The sequence below is a fragment of the Hyperoodon ampullatus genome (genome assembly GCF_949752795.1).
Source record: "Hyperoodon ampullatus genome assembly, chromosome: X".
NCBI lineage: Eukaryota > Metazoa > Chordata > Mammalia > Artiodactyla > Ziphiidae > Hyperoodon > Hyperoodon ampullatus.
The window spans coordinates 67680188-67701832 of NC_136913.1; the positions used below are offsets into that span (position 1 = coordinate 67680188).

The following is a 21645-nucleotide window of genomic DNA, read 5'->3' on the forward strand; positions in this document are numbered from 1 at the left end:
ATATTACACATCTGCAGAAAACATTTTTTTAAAAATCAGGAATCTTATGCTTTTGTATATTCTTGCTCTCATTTTGGAGACAAATTTAGTAATACTATTTGTTTTCTATTTTAAAATGACATTCATTATTTCCTTTAACCAACATTTCTTTAAGGGCTACCAGGAACATAGAGGAGGTGTTGCATTAAGTACTCTCCTTATCCTCAAGCAATTCAAGGAATTAATAATCTAATAATGGACTTAAGTAACATTCTTTAAAATGAGAGTAGTAATATATATGAAATTTAATAATAGAATGATCTGATGCTTTTGGATTAAAGATGCTATATATTGCTTTTAAACATTATGCTGTTCAGTCAATTGGGTCTACCACACACAGACATGCTATCTGATCTCACTTTAAATTCATGACAGTTAACCTCAATTATGTGCTCTGATTATCTCATGAACAAAATTTATACCACCAAACAAATATACTTGTTATAGTATTTACATGAGGAAAGATTGAGAAAGGCCACCGTTTCACATCAAAAATAATTCCAACTCTAACAAATCCCTGAGAATGTCTGTTTACATGCACCAATCAATCTAACAATTTTGATATAATCATAGTGGCTTTTATTTCACTTATAGATTTGAACACAATTAGATACATTGATAATTTACTGCCTAGTATTAGTTTGATTTATGTTGCAGGTAAGTCTATTGTTTATTTTTCATATGCTTTAGCTATAACACTGATTTCAAGATGCTAAATTTCTTCTCAATATTTTGCTTACTTTCTAGTTGACCTACTGACTTCATAATGTCTGATATCAGATTCAGCTATCTCACTTGGGATCAAGTTATAACACTGCATCAAGTGTTAAATGAAGTAATTCCAATTCATGGAAGGGGGAATTTCCCCACATTGGAGGTAAAACCGAAAGATATCATTCATGTTGTGACAGGTCAACTGATAGAGCAAGGAATTATTGTTAAAGATACCCGATTGAATGGTTCCACAGCAAGTTACATACTTGCAAAACACAATGACATGAGCCATAAGGATCTGGATGTTATGTTTGGTATTGAACTACCAAGTGATCAAGAATTTCAGCTTGTTAAGGATGTAGTTCTAGGTTGCCTACTCAGCTTTTTACCAAAAGATGTAAAAAAGGAAAATATCACCCTAAAGATTCTGAAAGAGGCTTACGTGCAGAAGATGGTCAAAGTTTGCGATAAGGATGATCACTGGAGTCTCATCTCTCTTTCAAATAACACTGGGAAGAATATAGAGCTAGCATTTGTGAATTCACTCAGACGACAATTTGAATTTAGTGTAGATTCCTTTCAAATTGTCCTGGATCCCATGTTAGATTTCTACAGTGACAAAAGTGGTAAGCTAACCAAAGAATTATATCCTGTTGTGGTAGCTGAAAGCAAGTATGGAGACTTCCAAGAAGCAATGACACACTTGAAGCACAAGCTTATATCTACCAGAAAACCTGAAGAAATTAGAGGTGGTGGCCTTCTGAAATACAGTAACTTGCTGGTTCATAACTTTAAGCCAGCTTGTGAAGCAGAAATCAAGACCCTAGAACGTTATATGTGTTCTAGATTCTTCATTGATTTTCCTGATGTAGCAGAACAGCAAAAGAGGATTGAATCATACCTCTACAACCATTTCAGAGGTGAAGAAAAGAGCAAATATGACTACCTCATGATCTTGCATGGAGTTGTGAATGAAAGCACTGTTTTCCCCATGGGTGATAAAAGAAGACAGACCCTCAATATGATCACCCTTATGGCTTTAAAAGTACTTGGAGAACAGAATATCCTACCTAATGCAGGCGAGGTAACTTGCTTTTATCTGCCTTCTCCATACTTTGCTGCTTGGGGAGGGTCCCCTACGTATTATGTAACATCTGTACCACCACCTACATTGTTTCAGCCATACCACCCACTGCACTTTCATGTGCCAGATAGTATGGCTTAAAAAAAAACCACACACACACACAGTAGAAACTTTGCTTTAATTAAACACCTCTTAAAAGCAAGTTTCCAACTTCCATAAAATTTAAGCTCTATTTTTATTTTTATGCAGTTACCAACAATTTTTCATCAATTATAGCTTAAACCATCACAGTAAATACAATATCATCTGTGAAATGACCTCTTTAAATGATTTTCAAATGTTATCAATTAGCTATAACAACTTTCAAATGTTGTGGACCACAAAATGATTTTCAAGTCTGACTGACTACTTATGACTTTCAAATTTTCTATGACAAATACATTAGAGATGCCTGCATCTTGGATTAAAATATAAAATAACAGACTCATATTTTAAAATCCAGATGTACAGTAAAGACCAGTGCAAAAATTTTTATATTCAGTCAATTCCTTTGTTACCTTTACTTCATTTTTTGCTAGTGAATATTACCATCAATGAATTTTCAATACCTAACAAAAATGCCTAATTTCAAAGACAACAGATTCAGAAGATATTAAACCCTGGACTTTGTAAGCATATATTTTGTTTCTCAATTGAACTGGGTTAGATACAAAATCCTACTATAATTTGAAGGAACACTGAAAAAATTATTCTTGAAAACACTGGCCATTAGTAATTTATCAACTATCAAATAAGTTGACTTGTGGATCTGAAGAATAGTACTGTCCAGCTGGACAGCCAATACTGTGACCACTTATACAGATTTCTTCATTTTCCCCCAAACAAGTTGAAAAGAATGAAAATGACCAACTCTGAATGTGAAAGTTTTCTATCATCATCTGTTAAAAAGAGACTCTACATGTCAAACAGCAAAAAGTAGGCAGAGGTTTTTAGCTATTGCATTTACCATTTTTATGACCGACTTGACCAACATCTTAATATGTGGAAACGTTCAGTGTTAGTAACTGAAAATATTTTCATCATTACTAAATGAGGCTTTTTTCCATCTTGCCTTTACCAAAGATCAGTTTCTAACACGACACTAAAGTGCCTCCTCATGTGAGATTTTGCATAACTCTATAATTTATTCAACAATTATATATGTTCATCATATATCTGAATATCTACTCACGACATCAGATATGCAGCTAGCAAATCTCCCAGTGGGATTAAAACTGTATTTTCCTCCTGTAATGAAGAAAATAATCCATGACCAATATTACCTGGGATGACAGAAGGGGAGGAGCTGTCCTGAATGAATATAGATAAGACCATCAGATAACTTCACTATTTTTACTTGCTTCTGATTTTTTTATGAATTTCCATCTCAGTTTTCATTGACCGTCACAAGGTTTTCCATCACAACATGATCCAACGGGCATATTCTGAGAATTTGTCACTTATAGACTGTGCTTAATCTGTCTTCTCTATATTACAGTATTGGACAAAAGAAGTACACCAAAGATGGCATTTTCAAATAACCAATATGTATGAAATGTTATATATATATATATATACTATATATGTATCATAACTGTGAAGCTTTTAAACATTGTATGGATTCACTTCCTTGCTTGGAACAAATAAAGAATTTTAAAATGCTATATTAAAGAGAAAATTCAGTCATCTATCAGCATAATGTATTGGCTAAAAATGATTGATCTTTCTGCCCTAATTATACTGTTTATTTTTCAGTTAATGAGAGTGCGTCTTTTTTATTTTAACATCTTTATTGGAGCATAATTGCTTTACAATGGTGTGTTAGTTTCTGCTTTATAACAAAGTGAATCAGTTATACATATACATTTATCCCCATATCAATGAGAGTGCTTCTACATAAAACTGAAGGATTTTATGCTGTATTAACAGTACCAAAAACATTACAAAAGATATAGGAAAAGTATTTAAGAATAAAAGAACTATGATAGTGATGAGTCAGGGGTAAAGGTTCAGTATTTTCCAGAGTAGCATTTTTATGCTGAATAGCAGAATTTTGAAGCTATTTGGAAACATCTTATCACCCATGTGCTCCCTTAGTTTCCTTTGGTCCTTTTGAGAATTTGAACTCCTTCCCTAAAAAGCAAATCCCCTATGGTATTCTCCTGCTGGGAAAATGGCCTGAAAGCTATATGCTTCCTCCTACCATGTCAAGCATGTGTTTCCATTATAGCAAAGAAGCTCAGAATTGGCATTTAAAAAGTTCAGATTTTTCTCAAGAGAGAGGATCCAAACTTGTTGAAGGGAATGATATCACTAAAGAGAAAGCTATAGCTTTATCTATCATGGCTTTCTTTCTGTCAATACCATCATCAAGCTAGGCTGTCCTCTTTGCTCCCAACTCAAGCAGAAAAACATTTATCTTCTATAGTGTATGAATATCTCTCCAAGATTAGGCTAGTTGGGTTGAGAAGCAGTATTATCTCATTCTGTTCATTAGGATAATAAATGGAAAATGTTTTTTGGGGTTTTTTTTTTTGTTTTTTTTATAAGGAAATGAGTGCTAGCCTCTTGTCCTAAAGGAGCTAATAGAAGTTAGTTAAAAATATAACTCTATAGCATGTCATCCCATTAAAAGAGAGAAATGATGCTGTCTTTTCTTATTTTATTTTATACAATTCAAGACTGAAACTTGGCTCAGGAGGGTTTTTTTGTTTTTGTTTTTTGTTTTTTCCCTCCAGAAACCTAACCAAAACCAAAAAAAAAAAAAAAGAAAAAAACCTTTTGATATACTTCTAGCATTCATATCAGTGGGACATATTTGGTGTCAGTTATTGGTACATATTTTTAAAAACTAAAATATTCTTGCATTTCACCAATATTCACATGTTATTATCAAAGTTTTACTACTAGAGTATTTGTAACTTTTAAATTCAGTTATTCTAATAGTGACTGATGTCCAGTTTAGTCAAAGAAAACTGAAGAGAAGGATTAAGTATTGTTTTAAATGAGAGCCCAGCTAAATTAAAGACAAATTATCAGAGCTAGAAAAGTTGTGAATATCTTTTAAAAAATTGGGAAAGCTCCTGGGCCCAAATTCCATTTTTTATATTATCTCAGAAAGGCTCTATTAAAATACCTCCAAATTAAAGCAATTTTAAAATTTGCCTTTAGCCACCTTTTTGTTTTAGACATTGATAAAGATATCAATATGCAAAATGCCTGAGATCTGATTAAAACTCATTTCATTCAATGGATCTATTATCTGAAAATATTCACCCAATTTAAAAAATATAAATTAAAGTGTATAATTGAGAAAAATTTTGAAGTTTAAAGATTGTAATGCTTTTCAAAATTATATCAATATATGAATACAGCAGTTCCATTTATAATAGATTTTTTTTAAATGAGTAACTCTGTAAATTAACATTACAACAGAATTGGGAGATATGTGGGACTACAGTTTGGTAAACATTCTCATGAAGTCCATTTTGGCAAGGCATAAAACCCAACATTTTAACCTGCTTTGGGATTCATTTGCTGTACCATTATAAAAGAAATACATTAATGTTTTGTTTTCAGTTCTGCTATTATTTTAGTGGTTCTATTTTATATGGTATAATGATAAAATTTATGTAATAAGTATAGGAAATTGTATTGCTAATCCACTGCTTCATTTATGAACATATTTTCAGCATGTGTAATTGGAGGCAGCTAATTTGTTGGAACATCAGCTCTTAAGTACTTTCTTAAGGAAACAGTTTTCCCTGAATTTTTTGAGTTTGAGCAAAATATACAATTTTGAATATATGCTATCTGGAAACCAATTTAACATGTAACAGGTGACCTTTAAGCTCAACTCATTGTACTTTTTGTTTTGCTTTGCTTTAATATGGGGAACTGTAACGTTATTTTTCACACAGTTGTTGTGTCTACATGGATTGTATTAGTGGTTGAAACAGCAACAGAAACCATTTCTGTTTAGATTTAGCCCTTAAAATAGCAACAGAAAATTTATAAATGACTTCGTTGTATTGGGTTGGCCAAAAAGTTCATTCGGGTTTTTGGTACCATCTTATGGTATAACCCAAACGAACTTTTTGGCCAACCCAATACATGTGCTTTTTATGACCCTTCAAAATAAAAACAAATCAAACTCCCTATTCTAGAAAAATAATACTATATTGATATACCTCTCAGTACTTTATGGCCAAGATGTTAACCCCTATAAATGCATAAGCAGCTTTCCCAAGAGAGAAATATCTTGAGAGGGCCCTCTTGGCAAAATTATCTCTCATGACTCCTAGTTAAAAGTGATGGATTGACTAGCCCTGTTCAATCCAACTCAAGTAGTTTCATGATGATTTATGAAAATTTACATTTTATACATTCTAGACTGGTGATAGTATTTGAACCATTCTTTAAAATTCTAATAAGTAGTCAATTTTCCTTATAAATAAAGTATGACCAAGTCACAGTTGGTCCTTTGGCTCAACTAGAGAACCCAGAAACCTAAGATTGAATCCTGTTTCAGCACTGGTGCAGCCCTGGAGAAACAGTAGGGCAGATTTGGTCACCATGAAAATGACAGTAGAGAGTGGTATGAGGTTCAGACTACTATCTAATTCAGCAATTTTACTTTTATCATAGGACAATATTTAAAACAAACACTTTTCTATATAGAGTGTGGCTTCAATCCCAAATGAAAAAATAATATTGTAATATCTTCAGCTTGTAAAACTAGAGTTAGAAAGGGAATTCCATACATTTGTACTAACTTCTAAAATGTTTCTTTAAAATAAAAACCGGTATTAGCCATTGAGGTTTAAAATTTCTGCTTAAAATTTTTTTACAAATGTTCACCTTCCCCCAATAAAATTGAACAGTCAACCCAAACATATATTAGTGGATATTTGAATAAGGAGGATTGAAAATAATGTTCCTTAAGCCTTACAAGTGACCTCCTTGAACAAAATGATTTTTACAAAAATTATTTTCTTTACTGTTTTGTAAGTTTTCTAGGGTAGCTTTGGGACACTTAGGATTAAATGCCTCCAAAAAGCAATGGTTGCTCAGACAGTGAACGCCAAATAACTATTGCCTCATTGCAATTCCTCCAGATTTATTAACAGGTAAAATTCTTTCAGATAGTGTCAGCAGGTAAAAAATGTAAATTAACAGTTTTTAAGGTGAAAAATCTGCTTCTTTTAAACGCACCTAAATACATTTTTAAAATAAAAGGCATCATCTTCTAGGTAAATAATATATGTACAGAAATAGAAACCATGGCAGGGAGGTTATGTGCTTTAGAAATGTAGAAAACTATATTTAATATGCTTCAATAGACTCATATGAAATTCAGTAAATGTTTACTTAGTCAAGGAGTGTACCTCTGAATAAGAGATATAAAAATTTTGTATTCCTGACAGTTTACAAAAGGGGGCACATTTCCCGACAAGTTTTTAATTCCTGCAGTTTTTCTTCTACCTTCTCCTCATTTACAAAAATGACATCTTTCTGTGCTCACAGTGATAAGATGCAAAGAAATGAAGTCTAGGGGCAATTTATTACTGTTTATATTACCAAAAGATAAAATGGCACTGTTCCAAGTTTAGTTCTTAGTGAGAGGAGAGCCTGGAAATATCAGAATTATTGACTCAAGTAGGATTGTGATGGTAGATGGTCCCATTTTAGACAATAAAGTTTTCATATGTGCTTTGTGGAGAATCCAATTTTAGGATCTCTGATTTTTCAAGATGTCTCTTAACTAGGATATACTAACAACACTTTGATTCAAAGGCCATGATTCTAGAGATAAACGCACACTTTTCAGTTCTTTAAGAACCCTGGAATTCTAAGCAACTAAATGTGAAGAAATCACTTACATGGCTTACTGAATCATTCAGAGTTCAGACTGGAATAAATTATAAACTAACGTTTTTAGTAAGAAATGGTCAACATTATTTTAAACATTGTTATGTGCTCTTATATAATTCTTGAGAATTTTTTAAAGTTAGATGAGAAGTTGCATTTTAATTAGTACATGTAAAAAATTTATGTCAAACCAATTAGACTGTTTTAAAATCAAAACCCCGTATCAATTTAGATTTAATGCATAAAATTATATTTAAAAGTATACAAACTTATAAAATTTTAAAATTCTTATAGAATTAATGCTATGTTAAAATATAAAACTATTAAGATGATTCACCTTCATTAATTATAATGCAGTATCACATTTATTGAAAAATTTTAGTATATTTTATGTATTTCACTCAAAAATATTAAGCATTTTCCAATAAATATTGGAAATAACCTGTTGGATTATCTTCATTCCACAGGTTTCAATCCATCATGATTTGATAGTATTGTCCTATGACTATCTTTTCCAATTTGTCTTTAAGTTCCCAGTTTACAAATGACATGCTAAAATATAGCAAACTCTTACTTGCTTTTTAAATAAATATATTCTGCCATTTTAAAACAAATCCCATATATGTACTTTAATACATAAATCTACATTAACCCACACACTGCTACTAGATTTAATTGAAAAATAAAGTTCCCTTTGACAAGTTGTGGCTAATTGTTTCATCTCACGTAGTCCCTGTTTAGACTGAGTGGAATTGGTATTAGTGACTTTCTTCTAGTTGGAAAAGCATGAGCAAGAAGAAAGCTTTAACATTCTTCTGGATGTTAAATGAGTGTCTCAACCTACAAAACAAAGAATTTAGGTAATTACCAAGATAATTCAGACCAGAAACATATCATTAAGTAATGAACAAGGAAAAGTGAACCTAAATTTTTATGATCCAAGTCATTCAATAACTGAAATTATCCCACAGAGATCAGACCAAAAATAACTATTAGATATGAAAAAATCCTACAATATCATTTCACTAGATATAAAACAATTAATCCAATAAAGAATAAATTTAAAATTAAAAGAAAGCTTTGAAAGCTTAGCAAACAAATTGAATCTATAAGCATTTATCTTAAAGATGTGTTTTAGGTTTCAGCTAATTCAAATCCAATTGTTTAGCATTAAAGAAAATATCAGTGAAAGGACTTGTAATCACTGAGTGGGAAATGAAATAGAAACATCAAAATAATTGCCCAGCACCCAGGAAAATTATTGATATGATTTCGTACACGACTTCAAGACAGACCTACATTTTAACATTAAATATTTCAGCATTTTAGGAAAGCAGTGAATATAATTATAGCCTTATTAATACAAATGTTTTAGGTACCTTTTTAGCATTATGGTTCACACCACCAATTTTAATCTCTTACTGCAAAATTTTTGAAGTGTTCTTAAGAAATTACTGTGTTTCTGTAAATGAAAATTTCAAGAGTATTAATGGAGTGTCTAAGAGATGATGGGAATGTCCAGAACTGAGTGAAATGTGCATTATTTAAACATCTTTATTGGAGTATAATTGCTTTACAATGGTGTGTTCGTTTCTGCTTTATAACAAAGTGAACCAGTTATACACATACATATATCCCCATATCTCTTCCCTCTTGTGTATCCCTCCCTCCCATACACCCTAACCCACCCCTCTAGTTGGTCACAAATCACCGAGCTTATCTCCCTATGCTATGTGGATGCTGCCCACTAACTATCAGTTTTACATTTGGTAGTGTATATATGCCCATGCCACTCTCTCACTTTGTCCCAGCTGACCCTTCCCCTCCCCGTGTCCTCAGGACCATTCTCTAGTAAGTCTGCGTTTTTATTCCCGACTTGCCCCTAGATTCCTCATTACAAATTTTTTTTTAGATTCCATATATATGTGTTAGCATACGGTATTTGTTTTTCTCTTTCTGATTTACTTCACTGTGTATGACACACTCTAGTTCCATCCACCTCACTACAAATAACTCAATTTCATTTCTTTATATGGTTGAGTAATATTCCATTGTATATATGTGCCACATCTTCTTTATCCATTCATCTGTTGATGGACACTTAGGTTGCTTCCATGTCCTGGCTATTGTAAATAGAGCTGCAATGATCGTTGTGGTACATGACTCTTTTTGAATGATGGTTTCTCAGGGTATATGCCCAGTAGTGGGATTGCTGGGTCGTATGGTAATTCTATTTTTAGTTTTTTTAAGTAACCTCCATATGTTCTCCATAGTGACTATCAATTTACCTTCCCACCAACAGTGTAAGAGGGTTCCCTTTTCTCCACACCCTCTCCAGCACTTAATGTTTGTAGATTTTTTGAAGATGGTCATTCTGACTGGTGTGAGATGATATCTCATTGTAGCTTTGATTTCCATTTCTCTAATGATTAATGATGTTGAGCACTCTTTCATGTGTTTGTTGGCAATCTGCATATCTTCTTTGGAGAAATGTCTCTTTAGGGCTTCTGCCTATTTTTGGATTGGGTTTTTTTTTTTTTGTTTTTGATATTGAGCTGCATGAGCTGTTTGTCAAATTTGGAGATTAATCCTTTTTCAGTGGCTTCATTTGCAAATATTTTCTCACATTCTGAGGGTTGTCTTTTCATCATGTTTATGTTTTCCTTTGCTGTGCAAAAGCTTTTAAGTTTCATTAGGTCCCATTTGTTAAATTTTGTTTTTATTTCCATTTCTCTAGGAGGTTGTTCAAAAAGGATCTTGCTGTGATTTATGTCATAGAGTGTTCTGCCTATGTTTTCCTCTAAGAGTTTGATAGTATCTGGCCTTACATTTAGGTCTTTAATACATTTTGAGTATATTTTTGTGTATGGTGTTAGGGAGTGTTCTAATTTCATTCTTTTACATGTAGCTCTCCAGTTTTTCCAGCACCACTTATTGAAGAGACTGTCTTTTCTCCATTGCATACTCTTGCCTCCTTTATCAAAATTAAGGTGACCATAAGTGTCTGGGTTTATGTCTGGGCTTTCTATCCTGTTCCATTGATCTACATTTCTGTTTTTGTGCCAGTGCCATACTCTCTTGATTAATGTTGCTTTGTAGTATAGTCTGCAGTCAAGGAGACTGATTCCTCCAGCTCAGTTTTTCTTTCTCAAGATTGTTTTTGCTATTCGGGGTCTTTTGTGTTTCCATACAAATTGTGAAAATTTTTGTTCTAGTTTTGTGAAATATGCCAGTGGTAATTTGAGAGGGATTGCATTGAATCTATAGATTCCTTTGGGTCATATAATCATTTTCACAATGTTGATTCTTCCAATCCAAGAACATGGTGTATGTCTCCATCTATTTGTATCATCATTAATTTCTTTCATCAGTGTCATAATTTTCTGCATGCAGGGCTTTTGTCTCCTTAGGTAGGTTTACTCCTAGGTATTTTATTCTTTTTGTTGCAATGGTAAATGGGAGTGTTTTCTTAATTTCATTTTCAGATATTTCATCATTTGTGTATAGGAATGCAAGATATTTATCTGAATTAATTTTGTATCCTGCTACTTTACCAAATTCCATGATTAGTTGTAGTAGCTTTCTGGTAGCATTTTTAGGATTCTCTATGTATTGTGTCATGTCATCTGCAAACAGTGACAGCTTTACATCTTCTTTTCCGATTTGGATTCCTTTTATTTCTTTTTTTTTCTCTGATTGCTGTGGCTAAAACTTCCAAAACTATGTTGAATAAGGCTGGTGAGAGTGGGAAACCTTGTCTTGTTCCTGATCATAGTGGAAATGGTTTCAGTTTTTCACCGTTGAGGATGATGTTGGCTGTGCATTTGTCATATATAGCCTGTATTATGTTAAGTTCCCTCTTGCCTGCTTTCTGGAGGGTTTTTATCATCAATGCGTGTTGAAATTTGTCGAAAGCTTTCTCTGCAGATATCGAGATGATCATATGGTTTTTCTCCTTCAATTTGTTAGTATGGTGTATCACATTGATTGATTTGCGTATATTGAGGAATCCTTGCATTCCTGGAATAAACCCCACTTGATCATGGTGTCTGATCTTTTAATGTGCTGTTGGATTCTGTTTGCTAGTATTTTGTTGAGGAGTTTTGCATCTATGTTAAGCAGTGATATTGGCCTGTAGTTTTCATTCTTTGTGGCATCTTTGTCTGGTTTTGGTATCAGGGTAATGGTGGCCTTGTAGAATGAGTCTGGGAGTGTTCCTCCCTCTGCTATATTTTGGAAGAGTTTAAGAAGGATAGATGTTAGCTCTTCTCTAAATGTTTGATAGAATTCGCCTGTGGAGCCATCCGGTCCTGGGCTTTTGTTTGTTGGAAGATTTTTAATCACAGTTTCAATTTCAGTGCTTGTGATTGGTCTGCTCATATTTTGTATTTCTTCCTGGTTCAGTCTCGGAAGGTTGTGCATTTCTAAGAATTTGTCCATTTCTTCCAGGTTGTCCATTTTATTGGCATATATTTGCTTATAGTAATCTCTCATGATCCCTTCTATTTCTGCAGTGTCAGTTGTTACTTCTCCTTTTTCATTTTTAATTCTATTGATTTGAGAGTTCTCCCTTTTTTTCTTGATGCATCTGGCTAATGATTCCTCAATTTTGTTTATCTTCTCAAAGAACCAAGTTTTATTTTTTTTGGTCTTTGCTATGATTTCCTTCATTTCTTTATCATTTATTTCTGATCTGATCTTTATTATTTCTTTCCTTCTGCTAACTTTGTTTTGTTGTTGTTGTTGTTGTTGTTGTTGTTCTTTCTCTAATTACTTTAGGAGTAAGGATAGGTTCTTTATTTGAGATGTTACTTGTTTCTTAAGGTAGGATTGTACTGCTATAAACTTCCCTCTTAGAAATGTTTTTGCTACATCCCATAGGTTTTGTGTCATCGTGTTTTCATTGTCATTTGTTTCTAGGTGTTTTTTTGATTTCCTCTTTGATTTCTTCAGTGATCTCTTGGTTATTAAGTAGTGTATTGTTTAGCCTCCATGTGTCTGTATTTTTTACAGATTTTGTCCTGTAATTGATATCTAGTCTCATAGCATTGTTGTCAGAAAAGGTACTTGATATGATTTGAATTTTCTTAAATTCACCAAGGCTTGATTTGTGACCCAGGATATGATCTATCCTGGAGAATGTTCCATGAACACTTGGGAAGAAAGTGTATTCTCTTGTTTTGGTTGGAATGTCCTATAAATATCAATTAAGTTCACCTTTTTTAATGTATCATTTAAAGCTTGTGTTTCTTTATTTATTTTCCTTTTGGATTATCTGTCCAATGGTGAAAGTGGGGTGTTAAAATCCCCTACTATGAATGTGTTACTGTCAATTTCCCATTTTATGGCTGTTAGTATTTGCATCATGTATTCAGGCACTCCTATGTTGGGTGTGTAAATATTTACAATTGTTATATCTTCTTCTTGGATTGATCCCTTCATCATTATGTAGTATCCTTCTTTGTCTCTTGTAATAGTCTTTCTTTTAAAATCTATTTTGTGTGATATGAGAATTGCTACTCCAGCTTTCTTTTGATTTCCATTTGCATGGGATATATTATTCCCTCCCCTCACTATCAGTGTGTATGTGTCCCTAGGTCTGAAGTGGGTCTCTTGTAGACAGCATATATATGGGTCTTTTTTTCGTATTCATTCAGCCAGTCTATGTCTTTTGTTTGGAGCATTTAATCCATTTATATTTAAGGTAATTATCAATATGTATGTTCCTATTTTCTCAGTTGTTTTGGGTTTCTTATTGTAGGTCTTTTCCTTCTCTTCTGTTTCCTGCCTAGGGAAGTTCCTTTAGCATTTGTTGTAAAGCTGGTTTGGTGGTGCTGAATTCTCTTAGCTTTCACATGACTGTAAAGGTTTTCATTTCTCTGTCAAATCTGAATGAGATCCTTGCTGGGTAGAGTAATCTTGGTTGTAGGTTTTTCCCTTTCTTCACTTAAATATGTCCTGCCACTCCTTTCTGGATTGCAGAGTTTCTGTTGAAAGTTCAGCTGTTAACCTTATGTAGATCTCCTTGTATGTTATTTGTTGTTTTTCCCTTGCTGCTTTTAATATTTTTTCTTTGTATTTAATTTTTGATAGTTTGATTAATATGTGTCTTGGCGTGTTTCTACTTAGATTTATCCTATATGGGACTCTCTGTGCCTCCTGGATTTGATTAAATATTTCCTTTCCCATATTAGGGAAGTTTTCAACTATAATGTATTCAAATATTTTCTCAGTCCCTTTCTTTTCCTCTTCTTCTTCTGGGACTCCTATAATTCGAATGTTGGTGCATTTAGTGTTTTCCCAGAGATCTCTGAGACTGTCCACAATTCTTTTCATTCTCTTTTCTTTGTTCTGCTCTGCAGTAGTTATTTCCACTATTTTATCTTCCAGGTCAGTTATCTGTTCTTCTGCTTCAGTTATTCTGCTATTGATCCCTTCTAGAGAATTTTTGATTTCAGTTATTGTTCTATTCATCACTGTTTGTTTGCTCTTTAGTTCTTCTAGGTCCTTGTTAAACGTTTCTTGTATTTTCTCCACTCTTGGAATTATTTCCAAGGTATTGGTCCATCTTTACTATCATTATTCTGAATACTTTCTCAGGTGCACTGCCTCTTTCCTCTTCATTTGTTAGTTCTGCTGGGTTTTTACCTTGCTCCTTCATGTGCTGTGTGTTTCTCTGTCTTCTCATTTTGCTTAACTTACTATGTTTGGGGTCTCCTTTTCGCAGGCTGCAGGTTCGTATTCCCCGTTGTTTTTGATGTCTGCCCCCAGTGGCTGAGGTTGGTTCAGTTGGTTGTGTAGGCTTCCTGGTGGAGGGGACCAGTGCCTGTGTTCTGGTGGATGAGCCTGGATCTTGTCTTTCTGGTGGGCAGGTCCACAACTGGTGTTGTGTTTTGGGGTGTCTGTGACCTTATTAAGATTTTAGGCAGCCTCTCTTCTAATGGTTGGGGCTGTGTTCCTGTCTTTCTAGTTGTCTGGCATAGGGTGTCCAGCACTGTAGCTTTCAGGTCGTTGAGTGGAACTTGCTCTTGCAGTTTAGATGTAGATCTCTCAGAGATTTTCGCCATTTGATGTTATGTGGAGTTGGGAGGTCTCTGGTGGACCAATATCCTGACTTGACTCTCCCACCTCAAAGGCACAGCCCTGACACCTGGCTGGAGTACCAAGAGCCTGTCATCCACACTGCTCAGAATAAAAGTCAGAAAAAAAGGAAGAAAGAAAGAAAGAAGATAAAATAAAATAAAGTAAAATAAAATAATATGGAATGATATAAAATAAGGTAAAAGTTATTAAAGTAAAAAATAATTATTAAAATATTTGAAAAGTAATGAAAAAGAAAGAAAGAAAAGAGCAACCAAACCAAAAAACAAATCCACCAATAATAACAAGCGCTAAAGAACTGTACTAAAAACAAAGAAACAAACAAAAATCCCAAAATACAAAAAAAAAAAGGACAAACAGAACCCTAGGACAAATGGTAAAAACAAAGCTATACAAACAAAATCACACACAGAATCATACACATGAACACTCACAAAAAGAGAAAAAGGGAAAAAAATATATTGTTGCTCCCAAAGTCCACCTCCTCAATTTGGGATGATTTGTTGTCTACTCAGGTATTCCACAGATGCAGGGTACTTCAAGTTGATTGTGGAGATTTAATCCGCTGCTCCTGAGGCTGGTTGGAGAGATTTCCCTTTCTCTTCTTTGTTCGCACAGCTCCTGTGGTTCAGGTTTGCGTTTGGCCCCGCCACTGCATTTAGGTCCCCTGAAGGTGTCTGTTCCCCACTCAGACAGGACAGCGTTAAAGGAGCAGCTGCTTCAGAGGCTCTGGCTCACTCCGGCCGGGGGGAGGGTGGGGTACGGAGTGCAGGGTGAGCCTGTGGCGGCAGAGGCTGGTGTGATGTTGCACCAGCATGAGGCGCACCATGTTTTCTCTCAGGGGAGTTGTCCCTGGATCACGGGACCCTAGCAGTGGTGGGCTGCACAGGCTCCTGGGAGGGGAGGTGGTGGATAGTGACCATTGCTTGCTCACAGGCTTCTTGTTGACTGCAGCAGCAGCCTTAACGTCTCATGCCCATCTCTGGGGTCCACGCTGATAGCCACGCCCCACACCCATCTCTGGAGCTCATTTAAGTGGCACTCTTAACCCCTCTCCTCGTGAACCAGGAAACAAAGAGGCAAGAAAAATTCTATTGTCTCTCAGGCAGTTCCAGACTTTTTCCCAGACTCCCTCCCGGCTAGCTGTGGTGCACTAACCCCTTCAGGCTGTGTTTATGCCGCCAACCCCAGTCCGTTCCCTGGGATCTGAGCTCCGAAGCCCGAGCCTCAGCTCCCAGCCCCGCCTGCCCCGGCGGGTGAGCAGACAAGCCTCTTGGGCTGGTGAGTGCTGGTCGGCACTGATTCTTTGTTCGGGAATCCCTTCGCTTTGCCCTCCGCACCCCTGTTACTGCGCTCTCCTCCGTGGCTCCAAATCTTCCCCCTTCCGCCACCCGCAGTCTCTGCCCGAGAAGTGGCTTCCTAGTGTGTGGAAACCTTTCCTCCTTCACAGCTCCCTCCCACTGGTGCAGGTCCCGTCCCTATTCTTTTGTCTCTGTTTAGTCTTTTTTCTTTTGCTCTACCCAGGTACGTGGGGAGTTTCTTGCCTTTTGGGAGGTCTGAGGTCTTCTGCCAGTGTTCAGTGTGTGTTCTGTATGAGTTGTTCCACATGTAGATGTATTTCTGATATATTTGTGGGGAGGAAGTTGATCTCCACATCTTACTCTTCCGCCATCTTGAAGCTCCTCTCTAGATGACTTCTTAACCCATCAAAATGTGCATCTTTGCTTTCATGTTGACCATATGTTAACTCCAATTAATGTTAAGTCAGATTAGGGTTTTTTTTAGCCATGTTATTGCTCATTATATAGTTCTAACTGAGACATGTATAAACTATTTTGGAAAATGTATTTTACTGTTGACAAAAATTTAATGTTATATGAACAGTGCAGGGTTTTTTTGGTAGAAACTATGTTTAAATGAATTATACCATGATAATTGTATCTCATTATTTACTTAGTGGCTCTTATACCTGTTTCCTTTGCTTCACCTCGTGCTTTTGTACAGTTTGTTGAAAAAGCACTGTAGAGATTATTAGATTAAATGAGTTTTTGAAATAAAATCACTGGGAAACATACAGCGATGTACCAACTGAAACATGGGTAACTGCCTATTATTTCATATACCACCAAATTAATTTTTTGCAGTGTGTTCAAAAAAGTACTTAGAAATGAACTTTACCATGGAATTTGTACAGAATTCCTATTAATAATGTGAAGGGACTGACCTTCAGTATATTATGGTCTATATAATTGACTTTAACCTTTATAATAGATTAACTGACAGATAATCCCATTTTCATAGCTTAATTATATAAAAAGTGTGTATCCATTCATTTCCAAAACTTAATTTGCGTTTACATTGGTAAAATGTACTTATCCTCTCCTCCCTCTCAAATAGATGGTATCTACAATACTTTGGATAAGAACATAATTGGTGGTGAAGTGAATAAAACGGCAGTATTACTCAAGGAATTGAGTCAAATGATATGACACTGTATTGAATCCTCCTCACAAAACACGCACACACACACACACACACACACACACACATCAGCACCATAGAGTTAATTGAGCCAGATAGTGTCTCAATTAACCTCTGTATGCTGACCACATATCCAAACAATGATCTTAGTGATCACTCTTTGGAGTGACAAATAGGTTAGAATACAACATGTATTAGAAGAATAAAGAACTGTGGTAAAAATGATTGGAGAGATGAAATTCCACTTGATATGATTTGCTTGAAGTTTCTACAGCTTTAGCAACAGCCTAGTATCTCTAGAGGATTAAGTATCTTGTGTGAAATATGAAGCAAGATATCAATAAATGCCCTTATGCTAAAAATCACATATTTTCTCTACATAATGTAAGTTATCAGATGACTAAACCTTAAACTAAAATAGATGATTACAAGGAAAGAACAAAATGACCCACCGACACAATCAAGACAGCTTTTTAATCCTTTAATATGCAAGGATAAGTTGTGCCTTCTCTGGTACTTCAAACTTTAACAGAAATCATATATACTATACACACATAAAAATAGCCAACTTTAAATTTGGTAACAAACAGTGGCAAAAAACAAATGCAAGCCAAAAATATTCCTATTTTTGTCCCACAGTGTTTTGCTTGTAAATGTGCCAGTTAAATCATGTGTGATAAAAGCCACCATTATATTAGTATAGTATATTTTACCAAGCACTGTAACACTATATCATTATTAAACATAGAAATGAGATTGGTAGAAGTGAGATTCATTTACTTTGAGATCACTGACAGTGATGCCATTAAAGTACATACACGTTACAAAATTTCTTATTGGACTTGGTGATTGCTGTACTTGTCCTCTACCAACATTATTTCCAATAGTAAAACAAAGTGGAGACACACTGTTGTTCTATCTGCTCTCATACCCACCTAAATCAGGTCTGGTCCTTAGTAGGAATATCTAAAATTATCTACTTGCATGATTTCTTCAAAGGTATACTTCATTCATTTTTTCTTAAAACTTTAACCATATTTTCACATATTTAAAATAAAATTGTAAAGGCATAAAAAGATGATGAGTAGCAGTATATTTCCCATTGCTGCTCACATTACATGTTGTCCTTCCCAGCTGCTTCCATATTCATCTCTCATATCCTGTGTTATTACAGAATGTCCATTTCTAAAATCACAATTAGTTGCCATGGAAAGAATTACAACATTAAAATATAATTTGAATAATGTGATCAAACAGAAAATTGGGTCTCCTGTAGAGTATACATATATCTGTGAATGGGCTCCACATTTCTTTTAGCTATATTACAGACTCCCTTCCCCCACATCCACACATACAAGGATATGAAAAGGTAGCAGGTACTTTTGATATACATGTCATGGAGGAAAATCACCTCTTCAGTTTCAAAGGGAGACTGAAAACTGCTATATATGATAATGGTCTTAGGTTATAATTAAAATATTTAGTTGAAACTGATCATTTTTTCTAGGCACACAGAGATAGGGATAAGACTGGCTGAACTGAGAGGCATTACCAACTAATATTATAGAAAATTGTTTTAAAAAAAGAGAGAAAGGAAACCAGGGAAGGCCCCTAAGAGTAGTTCTATGGGAAGTTAATTATCATATTCTTATAGGTTTCTGATACCTTCGTAGATTCTAAAGGAGATTCAAAATCACCTGAACAACACTTGTTTGAGCATGTCTGGGTATCTTCTTGCAAAACTCATTCAAATATCACTATCTCTGGATTGGTGACTTCCTTCATCCATCCCAATGCCTAAATGAAATAACTTTGAACATCCCCATTGGGGATGTCCTCGGGGTAATTGTTAAGCATGGTTTTATCACTCCCTTCCAAAGACTCAAGCCCCTATGCATTTGAATCTGTACCCTAGCACTCCCCTACACACTTCACCCAGCTCATACATATGTACATCCTGATGTGATTTCCCCTCCATAGGCTGCATTTAATAGATACCTCCATAAAAATATTAATGGCCCATGGTATCATCTCCTGTCATGTTAATTCTTTTATCTTTTCTTTACTTATACAAAATGTCCAGGGTGAAGTCAGTAAAAATGGTGGAGTAAGGACTTCCAAATATTAAATTATTGATAAAAGCAATGAAGAATGCAAAGATTGTTGGAATTAACCTTTTCAGAACTCTTGAAATTATCCAGAGGCTTACAGCAACACAGAGAGAAAAATGGCTGAATCTTAGTAAGAACATAAGTTTTGTGGCTTTTAAAAAAATAGACAATCATTAAGAGCATTTGTAGATTCACTGCAAAATTGAGTGGAAAGTGAAGAGAGCTCCCACATATCCGCTGCCTGTACACATGCCCAGCCTCCCCTGCTGTTAACATCTGCACCAGAGTGATGCATTTATTAAAATCAATGAACCTACATTGACATACTATTACCAGCCAAAGTTATAGTTTATATTAGAGTTCAACCTTGATGATGTACATTCTATGGATTTGAACAAATTTAAAAGACATGTTCCCACCATTATAGTATCATAAAGAATAGTTTTGTTGCCCTGAAAATCCTCTGTACTCAGCCTATTTATCCCTCCCTCCCCCTAAACTCTGGCAACCACTGATCTAGCTGTCCCTAGTTTTGCCTTTCCAAAATGTCATATACTTGGAATCTTACAGTATGTAACCTTTTCAGATTGGCTTCTTTCACTTAGTAATATGTATTTAAGTTTCCTCCATGTTTTTTCATGGCCTGATAGCTCATTTCTTTTTTAACATTGAATTATATTCCATTGTCTGCATGTGTCACAGTTTATCCATTCAAGTTTTGGCAGTTATGAATAAAGCTGCTATAAATAACTGGGTGCAGGTCATCGAGTGAACAAAATTTTGAGTAAATACTAAGGAGCAGGTTTTCTGGATTGTTTGGTAAGAATATGTTTCTTTTTTTTAAAGAAACTGCCAATCTGTCTTCCAAAGTGTATGTACCATTTTGCATTCCCATGAGCAATGAATGCAAGTTCCTGTAGCTTCACATCAGGGCCATCGTTTGTTGTTGTCAGTGTTTTAGGGTTGTGCCATTCTAATTGGTGTGTAGTGATATCTCACTGTTTTAATTTGCAATTCCCTAATGATATGGTGTTGAGTATCTTTTCATTGCTTATGTGCCATCTGTATATCTTCTTCGGTGAGGTGTCCAGATCTTTTGTTCAATTTTTTAATCAATTTTTTAAAATTTTCTTCCTGTTGAGTTTTAAGATTTCTTTGTTTATTTTGGATTACAGTCGTTTATCAGACGCTTTTTACAAATATGTTCTCCAAGTCTGTGGCTTGTCTTCTCATTCTCTTCACAGTATTTTTCACAGAAGTTTTAAATTATAATGAGGTCCAGCTTATCAATTATTTCTTTCATGGATTTTGTATTTGGTACCTTTGGTGTTGGATCACCAAACACAAGGCCAACTACATTTTCTCTTGTGTTGTCTTCTAGGATTTTTATAGTTTTGTGTTTTATATTTAGATCTATTATATATTTTGAGTTAATTTTTGTGAAGAACATAAGATCTGTGACTAGATTAATTTTTTTGCCTGTGGATATCCAGTTATTCTAGCATTATTTGTTGAAAAGGCTTTTCTCCATTATACTGCCTTATCTCCTTTGTCAAAGGTAAGTTGACTGTATTTCTGTGGCTCTACTTCTGGGCTCTCTATTCTGTTTCATTGATCTATTTGTTATTTTGCCAATACCACACTGTCTGGATTAATATAGCTTTATAGTAGGTCTTGAAGATTGGTGATGATAGTACTCTAACTTTCTTCTCCTTCAAAACTGTGTTATCTCTTCTGGATCTTTTGTCTCTGCATATAAATGTTAAAATCTGTTTGTCAATATCCACAAAATAATTTGCTGGTATTTTAATTGGGATTGCATTGAATCTAGAGGTCAAGTTGGGAAGAATTGACAGCTTGATGATACTGAGTCTTCCTGTCCATAAACATGGAATATCTCCTCTTTTTTTTTCTTGATTTCTCTCATCAGTTTCATAGTTTTCCTTATACAGATCTTGTACACATTTTGTAAGAATTATACCTAAGTATTTCCTCTTTTGGTGCTAATATAAATGGTGTGATGTTTTTAATTTCAAATTTCACTTGTTCATTGCTGGTATATAGGAAAGTGATGAACTTTTATATATTAAACTTTCTATCTTTCAACCTCGGTATAATCACTTATTAATTCTTGTTTTTAAAATATTGATTCCTTTGAGTTTTCTGCATAGAAAATCATCACATCATCTGCAAACAAAGAAACTT

The 21645-nt window shown here is 34.6% G+C and overlaps 1 protein-coding gene across 1 annotated transcript; it reads left to right on the forward strand.

Moving 5' to 3' along the window:
* Nucleotides 1-805: 805 nt before the first annotated feature.
* On the forward strand, nucleotides 806-1978 carry TENT5D (terminal nucleotidyltransferase 5D; the record flags this gene model as incomplete). The annotated part of the gene is made up of 1 exon (XM_079727196.1): nucleotides 806-1978. One exon carries the CDS (start codon nucleotides 806-808, stop codon nucleotides 1976-1978), a length of 1173 nt encoding a protein of 390 aa, XP_079583322.1.
* Nucleotides 1979-21645: the final 19667 nt, after the last annotated feature.